Raw genomic sequence first — 26,317 nt, 5'->3', positions numbered from 1 at the left:
TATTTCAACATATTATGTTAGATGTGGAATTTTATTTTCCTTGAGTCTCCATAGGAAATAATGAGCTAATATTTTGTTGTATAAATTTGAAGTAAGAGATGTCCTCTAATTATAACTAAATGCATATTATTTTAAAATTTGAACTTTGCACAATACACTCCAACATTAGTATGCTCAGTTCTGATTCTGAAAAACTTCAAGTAATGGAATGATTTTTGGTGCAGCCAGGATTCCTGACACCTATTGTTTAACCTTCAATCTGCTTTCCACACCTTAGCCTGGTGGGTGTTTTAAAGACCGATCATGTCATTTACAACTTAATGTCTTTAAATGCTTTCCATTGTCTCTAGACCAATGTTTCAAATTATTAAGATGACCTGCTGACATGGTACCTATCTCCTTTCTCAGTCCACACACATGGTCTTCTTTCCTCAACTCTCTAAGCTTCACCCTCTTTGGCTTTCTTTTCTCAATTCTGAATAGCCACAGGGCCTGAAAGGGGTGCTCTCTTTGTCCAGCTAGTTGTGACTTATTCTTCAGGATTCAGCACTTTCTGAGAGAGCCTCCTCCTCGACATCAGGTAAGTAGATCTTGTAATGTTCTTTTTATTTATTTATTTGTTTATTTATTTATAGTTTGTCCAACACTTACTTGCTTAATGTAAATCAATGAATTATTATATATTAAGTTAAATATTTGTTTCAGGTGTGTCTTTCCCAATGGCCTATACATCCAACTTAGGGCAGAAATGCTATCTTTCTTTTTCATTCATTGCTCTGTCCTCAAGTGCTTAGCAAAGTGCTTGGCATGTGGTAGGCAGCTCATAAAATAGCTTGAATGAGCTGTGTGAGATGAAAGCCAAACCAAGATGGGATCCTTTCACCTATACTATGGTTTACAATTCTAAATTTCTCCTTCTATTTATTCTTCTGTGCAAGTCCCCATCATAACCTGTGCATCCCTGTACTCTGCCAGTGTTGGCCGACACCCCGAGGACTTGAACTCCTATGTGTGCTGACCCATGTCATTACTGGTGCACGACTTGCTTAGTCATTTGTCCTCATCATTTTTTTTCCTCCTAAAAAGCAGGCAATCTGTCAGGTTTTCCCAGTTATAATGATTCACTTTTATTATGGCAAATAATAAGAGATCCAAGTAATTTAATAGACCCAGACACTTAAAAGAAGGATTGGGAATCTGGAAACATTTAGGCAAACAGAAATTAGAATTCAAGACAGAAAAGAAAGGGTGAGCTTTTGAACTAAGGCGCTCAGCGTGTTCAACTAGTATAGATGCTCCAGGACGTAGCTGGCAATGTGCTTGATGGCGAGCATTGTCTCCTCACAGGTTGGCCGGATCTGGGATTCAGGAAGGATAAAGCCGTATCTGCCTTTATCCCGGAGTTCAAAGGTGAAGGAATATTTGATTCCTTGGTTATAAGCCCAGTCGTCAGAGCCTCCAGCAGCAGGGTCTAAAATGTGCAAACAGCAGAAAAGAAAATCTTTACATGTAGGAAGGGTATTTTAAAAAATGCCAGCTTCCTTTTATAATTATAAATGTTTCACTGTGCAGAATAAAATAGGTAGTCTAGTTGTCTAGTAGACTGGATCATAAAGGATATGGGGACTATTTTTTAAAAATTAGTTCAATGTTACCTCTTAAGTCTGCTTTGTAAGAATGATGTGTTTAATACCTTAGGAAGTATATAATAGTAATATATGAACTTCTCAGTATGCCCATAGGCTATGGTAACCTATGCTACATTGTCTGTAATTTGTTTACGAAACATAAAATTTCTGGGAAAAGAATGTGTATCTCCTAGGAAAATAAGAATGGCTGCATGATGATTGGTGAGAGGGGAGGACTCCAAACCCCATGGAAACTGTGCTGTGTGATGAAATCAGAGCCGCTAGAGGGCAGGGCTGTACCTTCATTTTTCTTTCCTCAGGGTCTAGCACATGTCCTGGCATAGATGAAGTACTCATTCAATAACAATTATGATGTCACTGCCACATAGGTTGTGTATTCATTCATTCATTCATTCATTCGTTCATCTATTTAATTCAGTCAATCATATACAGCCAGCACTGAGCAGCAAGCAGACCATTGGCTCAAGTCTGGAGATGTCAGTACAAAGGAAAGACCTCTGCCCTCCGGTCTTACAGCATAAAATATACAGGAAGTTCTCAATGTATGAATAGATGGGTTATTTCTGCTAAAACCCCTTAAGAAAATAGTATACCCCATTGGATTCAGAGCAGTTTGAAAAAGGACAAGTATACAGAAAACTGTTTTACATAAAGCTTAAAAAAAAGCCTTACGATTGGAGCCTCTCCAAGTGCATTGGAGACCCCTAGATGACAGGACTGGGTCTTTCCTTGTGTTTCTAGTCCTTTCAGATGTGGGGAAGAAAGAAATCATGCGAGGGCAAAGAAAAATATCGCTGGAAATTGCAAACAAAGCCTGCAGAATGTGCCTTCCCTGTGAAGTCCAAGGTTCTGGGGTCTAGCCCCGACCTCGTTCTCTTGCTGTATGTCTCTTGTTCACTTGTTTGCACAGCCCAGGTGACTGGTTAGCCAGGGAAATACTTTCCTTGGGCTATTGGCCTTCGAGATAAAGCTTTTGAGGCATGATCCAGGGTAGTCATCGCTGGCACCACGGGTTGGGATGGTTAGTCCTTGGGGTACTTTTTCCTTTCTGTCCCAGCACTTAGCTCACCTATGTTCACATTTCCTGCTTCCCTGCTGTGGGTTCTTTGAAGACTGTGCTCGTCCATTCCTTCCCTTTCTCCTTCCCTCTTCCCTTCTCTCCACCCTTCCTTTCTTCCCTAGCACCTAGTAAGAGGCTGGCACACAGTAGATGCTCACTAGGTATTTACAGAAAGCAAATGTTTCCTGAACAGAAAACTGATGACATATTTTATAAAAATGCCACTGTCCGGCAGGAGCCACATGCTTTAAATGATCAGAAAGAAAAGGCTCTGGGAACCATTTGTCGCCTTTTTAAGCATGGGGTCTCTATACAGTTCTAAAGCCAACACTCACAGATTGTGGTAGCTCCTGGGCCATATGTGTACTTGGTGCCATACAATGTGGCCAGTTCTTTCACGGTAGCTTTAGCCAGGGCATTCTGCAAAAAGACCAGCAGTTAGTAAGTAAATAAAATCACACATTGACAAACAAGCAAGCAAGCAAACAAATATCTACCCACACATTATTTTTAAGACATTGAAGAGGTGTAAGTCACAGTTCCAGGTAACATTTTATACTTATTTAGCACCCATTCCAATTTTTCCATATGACTTAGTCATGTGATCCTAGGGATTGCCCCTAAAGGATGCCTTTCCCTAACCCCCCAAGCAATCACTCTGAGCTTCCCTCTGTCACACACACAATGTGTCCTCTTGCATCAACACTACTTGCTGGCCTCTGAGTATTCAATGACTTTTCCTGTCTTTTATCTCAGTGTCCCCAGGATCTAGTTCAGGACTTGCCACTTAGTGGTTTTCAATAACTATTTGTTGGAACTCTGAGGATTATTAACACTCTTTTAACCCCATTATTTGAGAATTAGTTTATTTATTTTTAAATCATTGTTACAGTAAAGTATGAGTTCTGGGAATAAGTTCTGTTTTAGTCAGAGGACAATCTTTTGCTTTTTTTTCTTTTTTCTTTACACAGAACTTAGTTGGTTTTTTTTTTTTTTTTTTTTTTTTTTTTTTTGTTTTTGTTTTTTTTTGGTGGAATTCTTATTTAGGATTGTTAAACAATTTTTTAAACCTTAGTTCAGGCTAGAGAAATGAAGCCCTAGCAATCTATAACTGTCTGAGATATCACATTTATCAGCATAATAAAATGTCACTTTTTGTTAAAAGTTAGATCATGTCACAGGATTAGTTTGGCAAATTTATCTTGTCTCTGGAGCTAAGAGAAAAGCAAGAGGCAAGGAGATCTTTATGGTTGTGCAAAGAGGTTGTGTGCCTATTACAGGCAAACAAACAAAAATCAAATACACACAAAAAAACCCCAAACAAAAACACAAACCACCCGGAAATGTGACAAGTTATAAATCCATGATAAAGTCATGATAGGTAATGAGAGTTGGAGCAGGGGCATTAGAAACTACACGTATGAATGACTGATTAGTCAATGCAATGCTCAGTCCAGCAGAGAAATGCTTAGGAATTGGTGGTTGCAAAGATGTGGGGTAGTTCCAGCTTGGAGAAAAATTAGAGAACATTCATTCTATTTCAAAATGCAAAACATGTGAATTCTAGAATAAATAGCAAATATTAACTTATTTTTTTTCTTAGAAGAAGCATCACCCTCTCAAAAGACCCATTGCCTGCCTGCCCCCTGCACTGAGTTCCTCAAAGAGAAGGAGGGCTCTGTACCCAGCTCCTCCATCCACTGACACATTGCCTATTGAAATGAATCATTAGAAAAACAAGGCCTGCATAGGCTGTCTGGGGAATACAGATTTGAAAATCTGATTTTTCACTGTAAGAGAATAAGCCACAATTCATTCTGGGTAAGAAAAACTGGCTATATTTCATACTTTGGCATCATAATTATGTCTTGTACATATGCCTGGAAAACTGTGAGGCTGGCGATGAAAGCAGAATAATTCTATTTACAATGTAGCAACTGCCCTTAGTTCTTTCTCTAATATTAAAACCAGTTTGGTAGAGTCTTCTGTAAAATTGATGAGGGCATGTGCTAAGACTGCAAGGATCCCAGCTCCCAAAGAGTTAACATTTCATCAACCAAGTGGTAAATAAGGAAACTTAAAAAGAATGATAAAATTTAAATCATGATTTTCTGGGTTGATCAATTCAAATGACACAATCATTTTTTTATAACTAACTTATTATTCTTAGAATAATGGACAGTAAATTGAAAATTTTAGGGTTTCACTTTCCTTTTTTCCACACTGGTAAACTAACACTTGGTTTCTCTCACTCTGCATGGAATCTTTACTGATGTGATCTAAGCGTCTAGTTCCTGTTCAATCTTATTCTGACCCATGCACAGGAGTTAGGTCTTCTTACCACTCATTACGGTCTGTTGCCAAATAGAATAGGAATAATCTACAAACATTGTATAATACTCAGAATAGATTTACAACCATCTTTTAGTGATGTGAAACATGGTGAGGTACTAATTCTTTTGGTAGGTAAACAGCGTGATTTTACTGTTCTATAATTTATTTGACTTGCCATTTACCCAAGGACACTTCTAGTTAGCTATTTTTCTGTAAGGCAGAATCTGATAATAAAAAATTGTTTTCCTCCCCTAATTACCTTCTTCAGGCTTTTTATCTGTTCATGATCCCCCCCTTAAGCCTTGAATTACTACTTTTATTTAGTAGAAATATGATTCAAATAAGTCCCCGTGGCCTCAGGTACAGCGCTGTGACCATAGTTGACAATACTGTATTAAACACTTGAAGGTTGCTATGAGTGTAGAGCCTTAACGTTCTCACCATAACTACAGCAGCAAAATGATAATTATGTGAGGTAGAGGATGTGTTGACTACTATGGTAAACATTTCTTAATATATACATTAATCAAATAATCATATTATATCACAATGTTATATGTCAGTTATGTCTCAAAAGAGCTGGGAAAAAAAGATATATGATTCTTCATATGAAAAGCTAAAAAGACTAGAGAGGATTTAAGACAAGAAGATCATTGTCATAATCTACAGAACTCCTGTATGTTGGTTGACTGTCAAGTATCTCAATGTATTTATTGGTGTAACATAATATTTGAGTTATCCAACGAAACCTATGGGGCCTATTCATGACCTGTTACCTTTTTTGACTTAATCAACTTATCAATCTAGCCATAACTACTGTTAGAATCACACAGAAAAGTTTTGTTTGCCTTTTCTCAAAATGATAACCAAGTGTTTTGTAAGCCTTGTAGGTATCTTTTGGAAACAGCTGCTTTGCCTTTGATGTTGAAGCAATATCTAAGACTGACGTTATTTCAAAACCGCTGTCATCTTGCTTCTGTCACTGGTGCATGTTGCAAGAACACTTAGTTTATGCCTCAGCCTTTGCTCTCCTTGTCCTCAGGGGCTCTCTCATCTGGGTCTCAACCTCCTCACTCATCTTATGAGCATCACCTCATCACATCTTTCAGTGACTCTCACCTTCTAATGCAGGCGAGTCTCCGTTCTTTGCCTGAGAGTGTGGGCTAGTCCCTCCCTTCTCTCTCAGGCCTGTTCTGCCCAACCCCGGCCATGTTCCTTCTGAGCTAGGTTTCCCTGAACTCATTCCTGTATACCCAACCCTACCTCACCTTACCTCCGTGACCTTGGGTATCCTTCCCTCTTTGTTAGACTCCCCTTTCTCTCCTTGTTCACATGGAAAATTGCTATTCTTCAAGGTTCAGTTTGTAGTGTCACCTCTATTTGCTAAGGTCTTAGGGAGCACTGATACGGCTTACGCATCTATCAGTTCCTATCACTCTGTGGTGTAACCATTTTTTTTTTTTCATTTATTTGCCCCCTCTCTCCACCCCCACAGGTGAGTTTGTTGTGAGAAGGGATTCTTGGCTATTCATTTTGTATCCTCAGCATTTTGCATAGCACCTAGCACATGGTTGATTGATTGAGTCTTATTCTAAGACTTAGGGGCATTACAGATTCAGAGCCTGATTTGGATGCAGGTGCAGAGTACTGATCTCTGCAGAGGCTGAACTGTGACCCACCTGAGTGGAAATTGGGGTGCTTGTGGGGAGGGTGGTCATTACACGTAGTGATGGCTGATGGGTTGCCGCATTTAGACATTGACCTCTGCTATGGATTTACTTATTTCCATTAATGAAAAAAAAAAAAAAAAAGAAATCTGTGAACCCTTTCTCTCAGCCCCTCAAAGCCAAGAGTCAAAAAATTCAGAACAGACACTAAGCAACCAAAATATCATATTTTAAATTCCAACCATCTTAACAAAAATCCCTGGAATCAGTGTGGGTCTTTTCTTTTGAAGAATTCAAATACTTTCACAAATGTTAGTCATTTATCTTCTTAACATTATCTGTCCACATTTCATCAATGCAGAATTTTCCAGCAGATTGGAATGCCATGGGGGGCAGCATGCCTGGTGGGAATATTTCAGCCAAGCTGGGTGACTGACCCCTGCCAGGAATGGAAAAGAGGGAGGCAATGCCTGCATTTTCTAAAATGTTAGAGTGGTAACTCCTTCCCCTTGTATGGCTCTGTAAAAAGGGACAAAGACAGCTGACGAAAGACCCACAGAAGCAACTGCACATCAGAGTGTGATTCACATCTTGAAAAACTCCAATTAACGAAACTTTCTATGTAACCTGTTATTTGAGGGACATCTTACATCTTTGCTCAATGGGTTCAAAATAAGAACTAACATTTACATAAACTTTAGACTCTACAAAGAACTCTTGATAAGAGCTAGATATTTTTATCCCCATTTTACAGATAAAAGAATTGAAACTCAGAGAGGATAAAAGAACGAGCCCAAGGGCATGCAGCCCTGGTAAGTGGCTGACTCGAGGCTAGGTTCTTCTTGCTTTAAATCCTGTGCTCTTTTTCACTTCTCCTTGTGGCCTTCGAATACTTCAAAAGAAGTGTTGCTGGAGCTGGTTTTACCACTTGTAAAGAACAGAAGAAAGCTAAATATAAATCAGCCTCAGAGAAAACTTTGCTTTTCGTGAAGGCCAAACATAACCAGCCTTTATTAATCCTTAGATATGAGTTTCCTGCCACATCTTATGCATGCTCTCTTTTGTCACCTGTTTTCTTAGGAAGAGGCCTTGGTCATATAGCAAAAGACAGAGAGTCTAAAGTGTCACATCTAACTCAAAGCCCAAGAGACAGAGGACCAGCTAGTGTAATGGTTCTCCAGGCTCTGAGCTCCCGGGGGGCTGTGGAGATGAATAAAGGGAGGGTGTTTTTTCCCAATGACCTGTGTTCTTGGGTAATATATGATCAGGAAGCCACTGTCTCATGACTGGGCTCATGGTCCTCATTGCAGCCTCCAGGTACACAGCCACTGTCAAGACTGGGGATGCTGCCTTCTAATCTTCCACTGGTCCATTTTTATAGCGCAAGAAAATGAAGGCCCCAACCTGACTTGAGGTCTAAGCTAATTCAAAGGAAATTTTCTTCAGAACTTTGTTTCTCACTTGAAGTCTTGAGTTTAGCCATCTCTCTGGTGGATGCATGAGATAATGGAAGCATCAAAATGATCTTTAACTGTAGTTTCCTTCCTTCTCTCCTGTGATAATGGGGAACTTAAATCAAGGGACCAACGAGGAATTAAATTTTTACAATTTTGGTGCAAAAGGAAAAGCCTGCAAGGCCTACAAGCAGGCACTGAGGAGAAAGCCTTTGGGACTTTAACAAACAAATATGTTTCTGAGGAACAGGAAGAGAGTAAACAAGCCCCGGCCCCCGGCTGCAGAGCCCTGGGATTAGAGAAAGGCGAGGAGGCAGGGGCAGGCTTGGCTTAGGAGAGCTGGACCTGTTATCTCAGCAAAGCCAACGGGGAGTGTGGGAATGTTTGCACTGATGTAAACCAAATTTTTTCTTTGGCTGATATACAGACATACTTTTAAGCTCTTTAAAATTCAAGGAACATGTGAAACATGAGTCAGCTGAAAGTTTCAAAGTCCAGAGAGTTTTTTTGGGTGTGTATGGAAGTGATGCTTTTTCCAAATCAATATTAAAAAATAAGTGCTATAGAATGGGGATGGACAGGGTCTCTTACAGATTTGCAGAATGTTGTAAACTATTTGTGAGAAGGGTGTAAAGTCCTGTGAAAGCCAGGCACCTCAGCTTATCATTGTTTAAAGCAGGGTTTCTCAACTTCAGCACTCTTGACATGTGGGCTGGGTAATTCTTTGCTGTGGGGCTGTGCTCTGCATTGTAGAATGTTTATCAGCATCCCCTGGCCTCTACCCACTCCAGGCCAAGCACTACCACAGTTATGACAACCAAAAATGTCTCCCCAACACTGCCAAATGCTCTCTGAGGGTTAGGGAGTGGGCAACATTGATTTAAAGGAAAGTCAGATACAGGACATAATTATGGCAAAAGAGTGTATTTTATAGAAAAAAATTTAAAAGGCAGGTAACTGGTTTTAAAGGTGCTCTGAATGCTCATTTTCCTCTGTTGGCAATAGCATAAAGTGTCTTCTAAATACCACTGCTAGGTCAATCCTGCTAAAATATCACTTTACTAGCAGGGTTGCCTATAGATTTAGCAAAAAATATGGGATTCCCAGTTAAATTTAAATTTCAGATAAATAAACACTACTTTTTCAGTATAAGTCTGTCCCATGCAATATTTGGAACATACTTAAAGACTAAAAATTATATGTTGGTTTTTGTTTTTGTTTTTTGGAAATTCAAATATAACTGAGAGTCCTACTCGACCTGGCAATCCTATTCCCCACGTTGCTGGCTCCAGGACCCCACTCTGACACAGGATTCATTCTGACTTTCAGGTTCCTCCAGAATCTGGTACCTCACTCCCACTCTCCCAAGAATAATACACATAGGCTGACCCTCTTCTTCTCCCCTCCTCAACTCCATTTTAAGTCCCACTGTGGCTCATTGGTTAGCTCTTCCCTCTGCCTAAAATATTCTCTTCCTTACTCTACCACCTCAATTCTGCCCATCCTCTCTGTAACCTTCATTGACTAGCTTCATCATACATTGCTGTTTCCCTTCCCTGAAGTCATACTGTGGTGCCTAGTTGGAAACTCCCATTTGGTACTTTCTTGTATGGTATCACATAGCTGAATCTTCTCATTTCAGCTGGATCCTACCTTCTCTATTGCAAGAAATATGGCTTATGCTGAGCACTTAATACTTGCTCCATGACCTTGCTGGTAATTGCTTGATGAGCCATGTACCAACCAGTCCCTAGAGGAGAATTTTAATAGGCCATAAAGGTCACTTAAAATGTATAGTGGTAAACCAGAAACCAGTTTCTTGAGTCAAAGAAATTCTGTAGTTGTTATTTGAAAATGTTTTGTTTTTTAAGTGAGCCTACAAATTCTGAGAAAATTCCTGAAGTGGATAGTTTGATGCTATCTGCTGTAGCTGCTGGCAGCCTGCCTGACAGAGGAACTTTGGCTTCTCACTCCTGTTCTTAGGCAGGGACGTGGTGACAGCTGTGACTGGGTGTGCTCATGGCCCTGCTGTGGTCCACCTCCTAATCACAAATTTCTTCCCTCTGATTTTTATGTTTATCTTTAATCAGAGTCTATGCTCTATGCTCATGTGATCACGTGAAGTGCTGGATTTCTATCTTGGTGGCTCATTAACTGAAACTTTAAATCAGAGGGAGTCAGGTGCCACAAGACTAGAAGGTGTTAGACTTTAGGACAAGATTTCTACCTTTTGGTCAAGTTTAATAATTTTTCAGTAAGACTGTCATTTTTCTTCTGTTAAATGAGTATATACCCATGGAAGTAGCAGCCACAGTCATCAAGACTGAGCCCTGAGAAGTCAAGCATCTGAGCTGATGACTGTCAATCCTTAGCAAAGTCCAGGGACAGAGGTATGAAAGACTCTATTTGATGATTGACAGCTGCATGGGATACCAACATAGAACATGGCCACATCAATACGTGTGTGTGTGTCTTGGGAAATTGGGGCCGCCTAGGAAACTCTTCAAGATCCAGTTGTTAGGCCCTTGGTTGCCTCTATTACCACTGTTGACATAGCCAAGCCTTTATTGTCCTAGTTGGAAAAAGAGAAAACAACCAGAGAAATTCCAAGATTTCTAGCTGTAAAATTCAGTGCTTCTAATGCAGAAATGTGGTGTGAGACGCATGCCCCTTTGTGGATCTTTGTAGAATGAGTACACATCAGTTTTCTATTTGGTCAGTCTGGGGAATGGGTCAAGATACTCAGCTGACCTATTATTATTCTGGGTTCCTGCCTTTGAACTCAAGAGTGGTATAATAATAATTACTGTTATTAATAGTGCCATGTAGTCCTCTTTAGAGGGAAGGTGTACCAAAGATTGGGAGCTTTTCCATACACAGTAAGTGCAAAGATATGAATAGATTTGAGAAGCTTTTCAATTATGTCTCCTAGTTTTTATTTCCACTGACAATAAAGAGGTCATACAAATCAATATTTAGAATTCTGAAAATGTAAGTATGTTCTTTATTTGGGCCTTAAAACTTCCTTTGAAGATAGTACTAGCTTTATATTGAGAAAGTCAACACTGAGGAACTTGACAGTTTATTAAACCATTGGAAGCTCACAGTGCACTTTCTATTCTTCCTTTAAGTAATATAGTATGTATAAAAGTGGTTTGCAAACTGTGAAGCGTTATGCATGTAAGATGCTCTCAATTCCTCACACTTTTTAAAACTGATCTGCTGAAGATATATTTTTTGGTAGCCTTCTTTGTGGTACATGCAATTACTTCTGTTCTTTTGCCTAGTGGTCTCTTGCATTCCTATCTCTGCTTTTCTTCCGTCTGAAGTTTGTCTCATGATATGAGTAATTGTCAGGCAATCTACTGTAAGATCTTTCAGAAATAAAGCCACATAAATTTTTATCATGACTCTCATATCAAAGGATTGCTACTTATGACATATCCTAGATTTGGCCTGAGAATGCTAATATAACTACAGAATAATTTCCTTTAGCCTGGAGTCTTATTCTCCTTGACACTTTTTTTTTTTTTTTTTTGGCAATAAATATAGTCTTCTAAACTTTATAAGTATATGGAGAAATTAGAATCATATATGTATCCATACACATACCAAATTTTGTATAAGACAAAATCTGCTTTGCATTCCTTAACAAAATTCTGACTTATCTATAATGATGTGATATGCCTAGAATTTATCTTATTAATTTTTTTCTACCTTATTTTTTCTACTTTGGGGTCACATTTTTTAAACTGAGAATTAATATGGAGGCACTAAATTTGGACAGAACATTCATTTTTTTAGATCAAGACTTACTTTTTCCTTGATATTGTCAATACACATAAAAATCATGAAAAAGCTAATATTTCTCTTTTTGAGAAACTCAAATTCTCTTTTGGCAGTACATACATTTGTAATAATGTTATTACAAGTTCTAGCAAAATGTGCTTAACAAGTAACTGAATTGGATTTATACAAAATAAGAAAAAGATTGAAAGGATTTTTAGTTATTCAAAAGATTTAAAGTTGCTTTAGAGTGCCAAACTAAATTCAGATTCCCAAATGAATCAAATAATCAAATAATATTTACCTTAGATTTTATTAGTGGCATTTAAATATTTCTTTTAAGTTACTAGGCTGAAGTTTAATCATGGAAAAAATTATTGGAAATTAAAGTAACTTTTAAATCAATAAGTGTGACATAGATGCAATTACATTTTACATTTTAGTCACTTATGTTATTGTACTCTGAAAAAGATAAGAAGTAGCATGTACTTGTCTTTGAATTTATTGGTTTTATGAATATAAAACTAAATATTCACAATGAGATTATTTGTGGTTTTTGCTTTTTTTTGAAAATAGATTATGAAAATCTTACTTTGACATATTTCTGTTTATTATACTTTTTTGCTAATTAGAATTTAAAAACAATTTTGAAGGACAGGATTTCTAATATCTTTTTTTACTATTCCTTCTCTTTCCTTGATTTTAAATGAAGAAGTGACTGTTAGAGGAGTAGTGGTGGCTAACATTTGGAGGGAATGGCTTCTCACCACTGAGGACATGTCTGAGCTGGCCCATAAACCCACTAACTCTGAGTCTGGGTCTTTTCCTGAATAAAACTACCATAGGAAGTAGCAAAATTTATTCACGAGATTCCAAAAGTAGAACTTGAAGTTTTTTTAAAAGGATAATCTGTAGATGTTCAGAGTAGCACAGATACTATGTTATTATTGTATGGAGTGACAAAGTTTTCACCTAAAAGAATTTAAATTTATTTTCTCAAATTAAGAAAGAAAACCCTGAAACATTGTGAAACAGTTCTATCGCAAAGACTACTTTAAGTATTAGTCTTTCAGAATTTATGTTTAAAACCAGTTGCTATTAAGTAAACTGGATATCCTGGTCATTGTTAAACTTAATATGGTTTATAATTTTAGTTTTACTATTTTACTTAGTAACTCATTAGTGCTTAGTTATTATGGCTTGTCTTTTTCTCTTCTTATGTGGTATAATTTAAATATATTCAAATGAGTTTATCAAACAATACACCCCTACCTCTCTCCTTTGGTGGCCAGAAATCTGGGACTGAAGTGAAGAGCTTACCATCCCCTCTCTGGGATGGCAGGCCTGCGAGCACCCACTGGGAACACTCACAGACTGAGTATAATTGGAAAACTGGAATATTGAATATTTCCAGCTAATGCTGTTTTCCTTTGTGTTTTGGTTACAGAAGGGGAAAACAGGGAGCTTTGTGAAAAACAGAATTTTTTAAAAGAAGGATCTGACCAACTATTGTATTAGCTATCATTTTTCTAGGAGGCTGAGTTATTTTTTCATTTTGCTCTTCACAAAATATTTATAGCATTACACGTTTGATTTGGTCTTTGAAAGACTGAATCTGAAAGTACAAAACAATAACTCCCAGTTGTTAAAGTTACTGGGTCTTCAGAAAGTCAGATGTCTCATAAATTAAAAGAATTATTTCAATAATTCAAATCTGCTTATTTAAAAAATATGCATTGATGTGTGATACTTGTTAATTGTATAATTCAGCTTTTCATGTAATTATATCTTGATTCTCCAACAAGATTGCTTGTTTTTTGAGTCAGGAATATTACATTTCTTGCATTATTTCTTATATCTAGTAAGGACCCATTCACATAATTTTTGCATTGATTGATCAACTTTTGTGTCTCACTTAATCAAACAGTGAAATAAGCAATTTTAGGATCTCATCACTTAATCCAATGTCAACCAAATGTGCCACATTTCTCGTGACATCTGCCATGCTCTGCCTATGTCAGATCCAGCTGAAAGCAACTTGACAAAATTGACTTTCTGATTAAGATTATGTATGAGGTGAAGGAACTTTGTTGATTATCCCAGATGCCTCTGAAATCATGTGAGTCAGTATTGTGGTAAAGCAGAAGGAGGTGGAACTATCGTCATTTTGAAGATTAGTGAGTAAGCCTCATGTTGGGGACCATTCTCTGCCTCAAAATCATATTTTAGTTAATTTATCTAGCCAGTTCTAGATTCCCTATAAATCTGTTGTAAGTTTTTGCTTCTATTATCAACAATCATTAATGAAACTTGCAGAAATGGTTCTTATAATTTTTTCAGAAATAAAATTAAAAAATTTCAACAGTGAAATACCATATCTACTGTGATGACTACTCACCAACTCAACATTGTCTGCTGTGACTTGATAATCATAGGAGTAAGGATAAAGCATCATCTGGGAGTAGGAGTGGATTGTCAGATACGCTTTGATGGAAGACAAGTTGCTACGGATGAAATTCGCCAGGGCCTTGGTCTCTTTCTCAGACTCCACAGCAGGTCCACAGTAAGTTTCATCACAGGGTCTTCGAGAGGCTCCGATTGCTGAGGAAACATATGTTGTTGTTAATGGGAAGTGATAATCTATTGAAATTCTCACAGGGGATGTTTCAAATTTTCAAATTAGAGAGTTAAAAATAAGTGGTTTCCACAGAAGTACTTATAATCATCTTTATGTATGTATACATTATAAAATATGTACACATTTAGTTACAAGATTAGGGTAGTATGTTTTTTAAGCTAACAGGGGTAATAAGTTGTACATGAAATCACCAATGCCTCCCTCTGTAGTATTATACAATGAGATCAATATAGTGTAAGAAAATTAATATCCATGAGAAATGTCCACATTATTGTAATCATTTTTGTGAGTTGATCACAAAATTAGAATTATGCCACAATTGTATTTATGTAATTATCTAATGATTGTCTCATCCAGATTAGCTATTCCACAAGTAGGATTATGTCTGCTGTGTTCAGTTTTACGTTTCCAGCATCTAACACAGCTAGAAACACAATAGAGCATGCAATACATTTTTACTGACTGAATAAATAAACTTCATTGTCTGTGCTTTCAGAAGTTAAAACTCTAAACTATAACATTTTCTATTTTTTCTTGTTTTAGACACTATTTTGTTTCCTATGTTATTTTTTCTCTTATGCTTCTCAACAAATACATGCAAAATGATCAGCCAGGTACTTACAGCACCAACCAGCATCAAAATTCCTGTTGGGGTCTGTGCCAATGCAGTTACTTCCCTCATGGGTAGAGCGGGTCTTTCTCCACATTCGGTTCTGAAAGTAGATTATAGGATTAGAACAAGTATAATAGAAAGGATTGGTTTTAATCTGATCAGTGCTTCTCAGTATTGGTTCATATACCTTTGTCCAGGTGTACACATAGCCATCAATATTGAACACAGGCAAGACATAAAAGTCTAACTTGTCCAGAAAGTCTGTCATGTGGATCTCACGTCCGTACGTGCGAACAGCCTGTGTATGAAATACAAAGCAAAATTTTATGAAAAAAATGGCATGTATGGTGTTGCTAAAATTTACATAGACTGTATGAAATTAATGTTAACTTTGGTAATGAAAGCAGTGTCCTATATTAAGGTAGATATTGTTACTATTTAAAAAGCAATTAGAAAAATACTAATGAGAATTTTGTTTAAAATACTTATTTCTAATTTTTCTGTTTTCAGGATACTCTATTTTATCTCTATGTAACCCATATAATTATTATTTTTAACTTTTTACTTTAAAGCTGAATAAAGATTTAACAAAATTAAAGATTTCTAAAGAAAATACAAGGTCTGTTCAGAAGGCATTTGGCCACGTCATATGAAAAATAGAGACATTTATTGTAGATACAATATACAAGAAACATTGTACATAGGACAATGACTCTTTAGTTCTCTTCAGAGTAGGCACCTGGGACCTCACACAGTTCCCCCAATCACCATCAGCTGCCCTGTTATATTTTACTGAATCTCATGGATGGCCTGAAATCTCTTCCCTTTCAAAGGCAATTTTAGTTTTGGGAAAGGCAAGAAGTCACAGGGTGCTAAATCTAGGCTGTAAGGGGTGCTGAGTCACCTGGGTGGTTGGATGTTTCACCAAAAAACTCTGTGTGAGACGTGATGCACGAGCAGGTGCATTGTCGTGATGAAGCTGCCAATCACCAGTTGCCTTTAGCTGTGGCCTTCTGAATCACCCAAATAGTTTCCACAGAGGAATGTTCAAGCTTAATGCAAAATTTGATGCAGGTTCATTGCTCAACTTGCTTAGACATTTTGAATGTGATGGCCACACAGTACACGTGCTCACTCAATGGTGTCTACCACCCTCACTGACTAATTCAGGGGAGTTGTCATGGTTCATGCTTGCGCATTCCAGTCTACTCTCCTTTACATGGATGTCACACAAACCATTCTCGTTATATTGACAACAGCTGGGCTTTTTCAGGACATACATTTGGGTATATGCTAACTTCCTTTGCAATAATAACTGCAATAACTTTTTTTCAAGTTAGTAGAATATGAAGGTGAGACCCATTTAAGTAAGTAAGGAATGTCTATGGGTGGCTATGCATGTTTCTCATAATATCATCTAGAAATTTGTTTAATTTCTATAAAACCTCCAGTAGATGGTCTCATCAGAATGTGCATCTTGGAAGAATGAGAAACTTCCATTTTAAAGTGAGCTCACACTGATGAATATTGGGGAGCCTCTCACTGAGTCTCCAAGCTCAACAATGGTGGAAATGTCCTCCTTTCTCTTCTTTCTTGAGAAGGGAACTCTGTTAATGGACTGGACTAGTTCTCCATGCTAAGTAATGTGGACACTTATCCATGAATGAGGACCTCCTGACAATTTATTATGTTCTCTTAGTCACAGTCCCTCAACCCCAGAATTATTTTAAAGTTAAATTTAAGTCTCCCCTGGGTTTGCTTGAATAGACTTTAAGATATTTAAAACTTCTATCTCTTAGTAGTTTTTATATACTCTTTGTGACTATGTGTCATGCATGTTCATCATAACATATGGTAAAGCATGGGCTTTTTAGGTTGGAGGAGCTATAGAACCATGTTCTTTTAGTGGTCTACAATTAGAGATAACCAAAGTAATGATAAAACTTCTTCCCTTCTAGGGGACAGATGGTGAGACACCCACTGAAGTTAAGTGATACCAGATGGACACATAACATGTCTTGAAACCAAAACCATATGAATAGCAACAGAAGTGCTTCACAGAAATTACATTGTATATAATAATATTGTTATATTTTAAAGCAGTTTAATATTGTAAACCTTGAATTTGAAATAATTTTAGTCTTACAGAAGAGTCGCAAGTACATGGAGTTCCCATATACCCTTCACTCACCTTTCCCTAATGATATCATTTTACATAACCATGGTATGGTGATCAAAGTGATACATTTTGTTACAATACTATTAACTAAACTGCAGGCTTAACTCAGATTTCCCAGTTTTTCTACTTATGTCTTTTTTCTGTTCTAGGATCCCATGTTGCATTTGGTTGTCATGTCTCCATAGTCTCCTCTTATCTGTGACAGTTCCTCAGTCTTTCTTTGTCTTTTATGAATTTGACACTTATGTTGAAGAGTACTGGTGTGCTTATGTTATAGAAAGTCCCTCAATTAGACTTCTCTGGTTTTAAAAATAATTAATTAGAGAGAGGTTATGCATTTTTGGGAAGAATACCGCAAAGACAATGTGCCTTTTCAGTGTATAATATCAGAAGGTACATTGTATTGATTATGTCCTATACTGGTGGTGTTAACCTTGATCACTTGGTTAAGGTAGTTTGTGCTAGGTTTCTTCATTGTAAATTTTATCTTTAAAATTTGATATATATTTTTGAGGAGATGCTTTTGAGACTGCAAATATTCTATTTTTCTTTAAACTTTCACCCTCCCCACCCTGATTTTTGCACATATCAGTTGATTTCCCTGAATTGATTATTCCTGTTGTGGTATAGTGGTGATTTTCTATTTTGCTCATTCTTTGTACATCCATTAGTTGTAATTCTGTAAGAAAGACTTCTTCCCTCCTTCCCTTTTATTTGTTTATTTAATCATCTATTTATATCAATAGGGGCTCATGGAAATTTTAAAATTTTAGTTTTTAAAGGGCTTTCAAATATATCTTATCCTTATAATTATAAGGGATGAAAACAGTATCATTTAGAGTAGGGACCACTATGTACTGTCTTCTTTTATTCCAAAGCATGCAATGATTATTATCCAGGAGGTAATGATCAAGTTAGTGGTTTATACACAAACATTAACTTTTACCCACTATACTACCTATTAGCCTCTCCACCAAAGGTGGGTGTGAAGGTTCAGATAAGTGAAGTTCAAGTAAATGCAACTTGCTGTTTTATTTTTAAAATCTTGCCTTATAAAGTTCTTTTGGTGAAGGTTGAAGCTAATATCCAAAAATGGGACATTGAAATTATGATTTTTCTGTTATTATTCTCTTATTATAGCTAGTTTATAAGGAATTGGTTGAAGTAACATAGTACTTTCTACTTCCCTCTGCCCCAAATCACTCTACATACTGACCTCTCTCACAAACCACTGGCAAAATGCTGGGGAAATCCACTCTCTGGCGTGGAAACCGCAGTCCATGAAAATGGCAGGCTTATTTGGTCCAGGTTTGCCAACCTGTTGCAAACAAAAGGAAAACTCAGGTTTCATTACATTTAGAGCTTAACATTCACAACGTTTCTGAGCTTCGGACTCAACAGGTGAAACTTGATAGCAGCAAGAAATATATCCCGTGATTAAATCAAAATGTGATACTAGTACAGTATGTTCTTGCCTCTAGACACATACAGTGTTTGAGCTGAAGGCTTATGTGGCTGTTTATTATTTTTATTAAGCTTGACAAGCTCATATTTTCAGAAGACGCTTGATTAACTTGCTTAATTGACCTCATGTGAAGGTTATTCTCAGTTGCTATGATTAGGTGACATGAACAAGACAACTGGATGGGTAATTAGAAGTAATTGTGATTATTGCTAATCTTATAAGAATTTTTCCTTTTTTCCCACTTATTTCTTGTCTTTTTTTTTGTCCTTCATTAGAATTATATGACCTAAGTGGCATTAGAGAATGACAGAAACAAATTGTTGATATGCTTTGTAACATTGTCTTACAAACATGAAGTTTATGAACCTCTTTAGCAAATGGATTTGCAAACAACATCTGGGAAAGAAGAATTTCATCAAGGTAGATGATCATTTACATTGCTTAGAGGAGAGTGGTTAAATTTATAGGACATCTATTTTATTATATTTTTCCTTTTGAATAAGTCAACATAATGATTTAAAAACTCATATATGATAAAAGAAGCCAGGGAATCTGATTCCCTGGAGGATATAGGTGGGGAAAGAATTATAACAATGTTTAGGATAAGCATATATATGAAAGAGATGTTAATGTCTAGAATTCATTGATTTAAAGCCCTCAGATATGGCAAAGTCATGGTTGAAAGCAATTACCTTGAGGAGGTACATAGTGCGTCCTTCAAATGTGGTGCCGATTGCACTCCGAGAGATGAGGTCTGGATTTTCAAGGGCAACTTGTTGAGTCCAAGCCTCTATCTATCAAATGGGACAATGTGAATTAATGTGACATTCTTGGTTTGACTCCCAAAGTAATGTCTAACTAAATGATGTGCACATCATACCGTTTCCCAGTTGTTGTACTTCTCGTAACTGTGTCCAGTTGCACGGACCTGGCTATCAAACTGAGCCGCCAGCAGAGATTTCAGGTTGCTTATCAATACCCTGCAATAAACCAAAATGTGTGTTCCTATGAACATAAGTATATTTCCCAATGAACACATGTGAAAACCCAGAGTCGCTGCATTTGTAGATGGTACAATACATTTTCCACAGAGTCACGTGTTCTGTGATAGTTCCTAATGTCATTCAACTTGAGCTGATTTTCACAAAGGGTGAGTAAATCCCTGAGAAAGATATGGTAGAGTGTGAGCAAGGCAGGCTCTTCCTGGGTGACTTAGGATCCAACACTTGAAAAATGGTGTATTCTGGTACCAGGGGCATTCTAGGTCAGGCCATGAGATCCACACAAAGTGCGCACTTGAGCCCTAATCTATGGTCTTTCTTCCTCAGGACATTCCTAGTGTTAGCACTAAAAGTCCCATGTTCCAGGAAACTACTCAGTCCCAAATAAACTGGAACAATTGGTCATCTGAGGTCTCTCTCTATGTTTTTGAGAAAAATATCTTGAGGGGTGGAAATACAGAAATATTAACATGTTAAAGATTTATTAGACAAAACAATACTGGGTTTAAAGACTTAGTTTGTGCTTGCCTGTCTTTTGACTATTTAAAGTAACCTAATAGTGGTCTGTAGCAAAATAATATGAAAATTGGTGAGAAAAATTTTGAGGCTCGTTTATTTCTATAAATGATTGTTCAGGTGAAAGTTCCTACTGAGGGTGTGTATATGTGTGCCTTTGTTTCTTTGCTACTTTTGGGTGGAGTGTGTTCTGAAGGGACACAATTTTATGAGCATTAATGTCCTTAATCACAGCACTCTGAATACTGTGGACAGAGGCCAAGTAGCAGAAATTTCTGTTAATCACAATCAACCCTCGAAATGTTTTTATTGACACACTAAGAATTGCAACCCCACATCAAAAGTCTACCTCTCCTCTGGCTGCCCCATGGGCAATGTGATGAAGTATGGCTGAGACAGCCTCTGATCCTCCCTTTCCCTGGTCTCTCCATTTGGTTAACTTGGACATGAACTTGTTCCTGTTTATGGAAAATGCAATCAATTAATACTAAGTGATATTCACTTCCTAGCAAAAAAAATAAACACTGTCTTAAGGTAGTTTTTCCTTTTTTTTAAGAAAAGGAGCAGATTTTAACATTTATTCTGTGGAAAGAATATTTTCTGTTGAGCAGACATTAGTTAGTACCTTGTTATATTACATTAGTTTCTATGGTTGCTGTAAACTACCACAAACAACATACATTTGTTATTTTACACTTCTGTGAGGGAGAAGTCCAACACACATCTTTCTGGGCTAAAATTAAGGAATAAGCAGGGCTGAGCTCCTTTCTGGATGCTCTAGGGGAGAATCTGATCCTTTGTGCTTTCCTGCTGCTAGAAGCACAGTCCTTGGACCTTTGCTTTCCTCTCCATCTTCGAGGCCCGCAACAGTGGCTCAGTTCTTCTCACATGGCATCACTTGACCTCTGCTTATGTCTCCCTCTTCCAGTTTTAAGGACCTTTGTGTTTACTGTGGGCTTATTTGGATAATTCAGAACAATGTAGCTATTTTAAGTTCAGCTGCTTAGCAACGTTAATTCTATCCACAACAGTAACTCTTCTTTGCCAGTTAGCATAATGTGTTAAAATATTCTGGGGATTAGGATGTATACATTTTGGAGGGATTGTCATTGTGCCTTCTATTATTAGGGACAATGATTATGGTAAGTCTCATAATTATATTCAACACCTACATGGAATTACTGGGAAGAAGGTAGAAGTAGAAGAAATCCTAAATTAGAAATCAAAAGATAAGGGTCACAGTTTTGCCTAACTCAATAAATTGGATTCAGAAAATTAATTTCATTTCTCGGTCTTAGTTTCATAATTTTTAGAATGGGATCATTTGATTAGTTTTTATTTAATGTTCTTTTCAGTTCTAACACACATTGACTTGACTCAAATGCATAGGCCTTAGTAATTTATACAGACGTCTTTCCAAGGTTTATGAAAAAAAAAGAGAAAGCTATGGTCAAGTTTCTAGTTAACATTTTCATAAAATTCAGTAAAACATGGAGTAAACTAATGTCTAGAATATAGGTAGTTTAGGAAAATGATTTTCAGATATAGATAAAAACAAACAAAAACCTTGAAAACTTAAAAAAATTAGCAGGCGAAAACTTTTAAGAAAACAATTACATCCCAAGATCATGAAATTAAAAGAACAAATCTTGCCTAACAAGGATGAATTTCTCTGATCAAATGACAAAACTAAATAAACATCCAAGAGGATATAGTAAATGACATCTATTTTCACTTTAATAAGATTTTCCATGGTCAGTGAGCAGGTAATATAGCATCTTGGTCATATGGCTTCTTATTGGGTACCCAGAGAAAAGAAATCATGAGTTAATTGCTCCCAGACATTCCACAGCCTCAAGACTTTCCCTAGACATTTGTACCTAAGACCATAACCATGGCAACCATCTCTGATCTATTGGGAACCAACCCTGAGTGGCAGGGGCAGCAGATCTCTCACAGCACATTGCTGCCCTTTCTCCTGTACTCAATCCTCAAATCCAAATTATTTAGGAGAATCAGTGACTATGTGGGAATTGATGTTTTGTTTGGTACTAAGATGAGATATTCTGTTAACATTATTACTATGCTAAATATTAAACATTTTCCTCAATAACCAGGACAGTGAAGCATTAAAAAAAAAAAGGTTAAATTTAAGATGATGCTTAAGAGTAAAAGTATCTTCTTAGTAACTTGCAAAACCACATCAGAGTGAGGTTGAAATGCAGTGCTGATTTTTGCCTGAAGACAGGGAATTGACCTCAAGTGATCTTTCCAGCCCTATGATTATTTGCTTTTATTAGATTTAGGATAAAGCACTACTTTAGCTATATTACAAAATATTATTACTAAATAATGAGCTTCTATTCTAGGAGATTAAAACAATGCCTCTTAATGTAATAGAGACTGCATTACAGCTCCAAAATACAGAGACATGTACACTATTTTATACTTTTATATGTTCCTTTTATAGTGCTATGCAACTTTATTTTTTTTTAATGCAGGCAAATTATATAACAGGGACTCCCAACAAAGCAAGGAATACAATTAGTGCCTGAAAAAGAGAGACATGACACAGTTCTCGTCACTTTTCAGATTCCTGACAAAGGAGTATTTGCTCACTTCCTAGATTATGTAATCATTGCTATTGAAGAACCCTACTATGTACCCATTGTTTTGCAAGGACACTCTCTTGTGTGACCTTGAAAGATGTAGAAAAATGATGTTATAGGCAGTTAGGAAAAATCAGTCTCTCCCTGGATTGGATAGTGACATCATTGAATTCATAGTCTTTCTGTATCTGAGAGTGCTACATAAGCTTTTTAAAGTAGCCATTTTTCTGAGTACATACATTGTGAATTTTTCCCATGATAATTCAAAATCTGATTAAAGTTGCCAAATGATAGAAGTTTTGGAGAAGAGCGTTGGAATCGCTGAAATATCAGAAAAGTTATTTTGGTGGAACTTGTGCAGTAGATGGTTCCTATTGTATACAAACACAACTGCAAATTCTTGCTGGCAGGAAATCATCCAAATATAAATTAGTTACCATATGAGGTAATAATGGGATGCACAGGGACTGCTTGCAGCCCAGGCAAGGATATTGCTGGTGTGCTTCTACAGGATTTCTAGGGACTTGTTATTATTTAATATTTAGAAAATTATATGCCACAAATGTGCTCCATAGTGAACAGAGAAGCAAAAATTAACAAGAGCTTAGCCCTTAGGGTACATCCTGTGTTCTAGATGAGACAATGTCCATACACAATTCCCCAAAAGTTTACCCACTAAAAACATGCATAAATTTTCTATCCAATACAAGGAGATTGGTATGGGATTAGAAGTCTTTTTACTACTTTGTGATATGGGTAAAGTTAGGACATCATTCAGGTGGCTAGGGTTAGCTTATACTCACTGATCTTTATTCTTAAAGAATTATAAAGAAACTGTCTTTTTAAATCTTACTGAAGGCTCCTACAGGCTAGGAGTTCAGAAATCCTTCCTAGTGTAATGAGAAGAGCAAAGTGTCACAAACATGAATTTTAATCACATTTTGAAACTTACTGTGCTATATTTTCATTTTTAAGACAGTCAATTCTTAAGGTCAAATTTTGACTTTCCACAGGCAGAAGCAGATAGGTAAGCTATGTGAAGCATGATAATGGGGTTAAACATAATACTTTCTGTTGACCTTTAAAAACTGTATAATCTCCCTCTTTGTATAATACTAAACCGTAGCAGCATTCTTAGCAATAGGAATATCAGTTGCAATTTATTTACTTATTATTGTGTTTTATCTTCCAAACAGTTCTTTGAGAGAGGCATCATATCCTCATTTTATAGAGAAGGAAACTGAAGATCAGAAAGGTTAAACAAATTTCCAAGATCGCACAACCAAGAGGATGCAGAGCCAGGATCTGAATCTCGTCTGCCCCCCGCCCCCCCAAAGCATTTACTCATTGCATTACGCTGCACTTTTGATGGAGGTACAGATTTTAGAAGTGAAAATTCTAACATGTTCAGTAACATAAATACTATTCTGTATGTTTAAGATGTGAAAAACAAGAAAATTTCTGTTAAAATTATGTAGATTACATCTTCTCAAAATATAATGAAGATGAGCTTGTGGTGGGGGATTGTTGGATAAACTTTTCAATGTTTAGGACTAGAGTCTGAGACTGTCCCTTTGCTCCATGCTGATTCACTCCCTGGAGGAAAAACTCTGCTTTCAGCTTTGAAGCAAAGCCTTATTTTCTCCTTCCCTCTAGTGTAAATGCTTCTAGGTCAACGTGGTTTCTCCCAGTCCTAAGCCTTAGCATATAGTCTGTTGTCTGCCTTGAGTATGGTTGGTTCTTGTCATTGTCTGGCTAATTCCTACTCATCTTTCAGTGCTCAGCTGAAGCCTCATTTCTCAGGATGGCCATTTCTAAAAAATTATAAATTGAATTTAGTGAGGTGACATTGGTTAATAAAATTTTATAGATTTCAGGTGTACAATTCTATAATACATTATCTGTATACTGTATTGTGTATTCACCACACCAAGTCAAGTCTCCTTCCATCATAATTTATCCCCTCTTTACCCTTTTCTACCTCCCCTGACCTCTGTTTCCAACTGATAATCACCATATTGTTGTCTGTGTCTATGAGGTTTATTTTCTTTTCTTATTCTCTTCATCTTTTTTTTAATAGGCTTTATTGTTTATGCTATTACAGTTGTTCCAATTTCTTTTCCCTTTGTTCCTGTCCACCCAGTGACACCCCTTCCTCAAGTTGTCCCCCCACTTAGTCCATGTCCATTGGTTGTGCATATAGTTCTTCTCAACATCTTATCTTCCCCACTCCCTCCTACTATGCTTCTTAATTCCTGTACCATCTCCCTCCCTTTCCCCCTCCCCACTGACCTTCCCCCCAAATATTTCCCATACCTATAGTTCTTTTCCCATTCTCATTGCCTACTTAGTCTGCCTTTGTTTCAATTCCCTAGCTTCTGTTGCTGGTTGTTGTGATACAGTTTCATTTTAATGTTCATAGTTTTGATCCTCTTTCTCCTAAACAAGTCCCTTTAACATTTCATATAACAGTGGTTCGGGACTAAAACTCTATCCTCCTGATAATGGGATGCCAGATGGTTTGGCCTATAGTCTACTATATTGCTTATAAACCATTTGGAGGTCAGGTATCTGACTGAAGATTTGAGGTTCAAGAATCAAAACCATTTTTATGAGAGCAATAACTAAATATAAAATATACCATTCCCAACATCTTAAGATTTGAATTCTAGGTCCAGCTCTGCCATGACTTACCTGTGGGGCCCTGGAGAAGCCACAGTCTCGGTCTTATTTTTACCTTCCCACAGTTATTCGGAGGCTTGGATGAGAGCATACATGGGAGAGAATTTTAATACCTATAATACATAAACTTACTCATAGTATAGTTCATTCTGCTCCAGAAAGTCTTCCACAGTGGAAATATCTTCTGCTTTAACACGGAAGTCAACTGTACTCTGAGGTTTGACTTGTGTGACAGAATCTGGTTTCCAGAAGTCAATCTGAGTAAGGTATAAGATATATTGTGTTAGACATCTATAATCTAATAGGTGACTCATCATTGACAAGACACTATTGCTCTACACCATTGAGTCATTTTCAAATTCAAATTATTTATGAAATCTCTTAGAGATATATCCTTTGAGTGAATAAGAATTGGGACCAAAAAGTTAGATGTCAATAAAAACGTTTACACATATATTTATAGCTCTAATTGATTATCAACAAGCATGAAAAACATATAATTATTTCCCAGAATGCTAGTTAGTTGCAGTATTTTATAGCTACTTTTTTCTATTTATTGATTTTTGAAAGCAGTCACATATTGGGATAACAATGTTTGTGGTAATGAATAAATGTGCAGAATGAGTGATGAGGAATTAACTAGAGACACAAAATTTAATAGAGA

General features: G+C 36.9%; 1 protein-coding gene across 1 annotated transcript in view; it reads right to left on the bottom strand.

Moving 5' to 3' along the window:
- Positions 1-1,102: 1,102 nt before the first annotated feature.
- The window catches only part of CPB1 (carboxypeptidase B1), a 37,501-nt gene continuing 12,286 nt past the window's right edge, over positions 1,103-26,317 (bottom strand). Inside the window, exons 3-11 of the mRNA XM_090275673.1 lie at positions 25,786-25,910; positions 19,726-19,825; positions 19,538-19,639; positions 18,597-18,698; positions 15,389-15,499; positions 15,211-15,301; positions 14,349-14,551; positions 3,045-3,129; positions 1,103-1,471 (exon numbers count right to left, since the gene is read on the bottom strand). Of these exons, the coding sequence (XP_090131799.1) occupies positions 1,284-1,471; positions 3,045-3,129; positions 14,349-14,551; positions 15,211-15,301; positions 15,389-15,499; positions 18,597-18,698; positions 19,538-19,639; positions 19,726-19,825; positions 25,786-25,910 (1,107 nt within the window). The 3' untranslated portion in view covers positions 1,103-1,283. The remainder of the gene's footprint in view (positions 1,472-3,044; positions 3,130-14,348; positions 14,552-15,210; positions 15,302-15,388; positions 15,500-18,596; positions 18,699-19,537; positions 19,640-19,725; positions 19,826-25,785; positions 25,911-26,317) is intronic.

This window comes from Furipterus horrens, unplaced genomic scaffold (assembly GCF_987537825.1).
Source record: "Furipterus horrens unplaced genomic scaffold, mFurHor1.1.pri manual_scaffold_1, whole genome shotgun sequence".
NCBI classification, from domain to species: domain Eukaryota; kingdom Metazoa; phylum Chordata; class Mammalia; order Chiroptera; family Furipteridae; genus Furipterus; species Furipterus horrens.
This window is presented reverse-complemented; position numbering and strand designations above follow the sequence as displayed.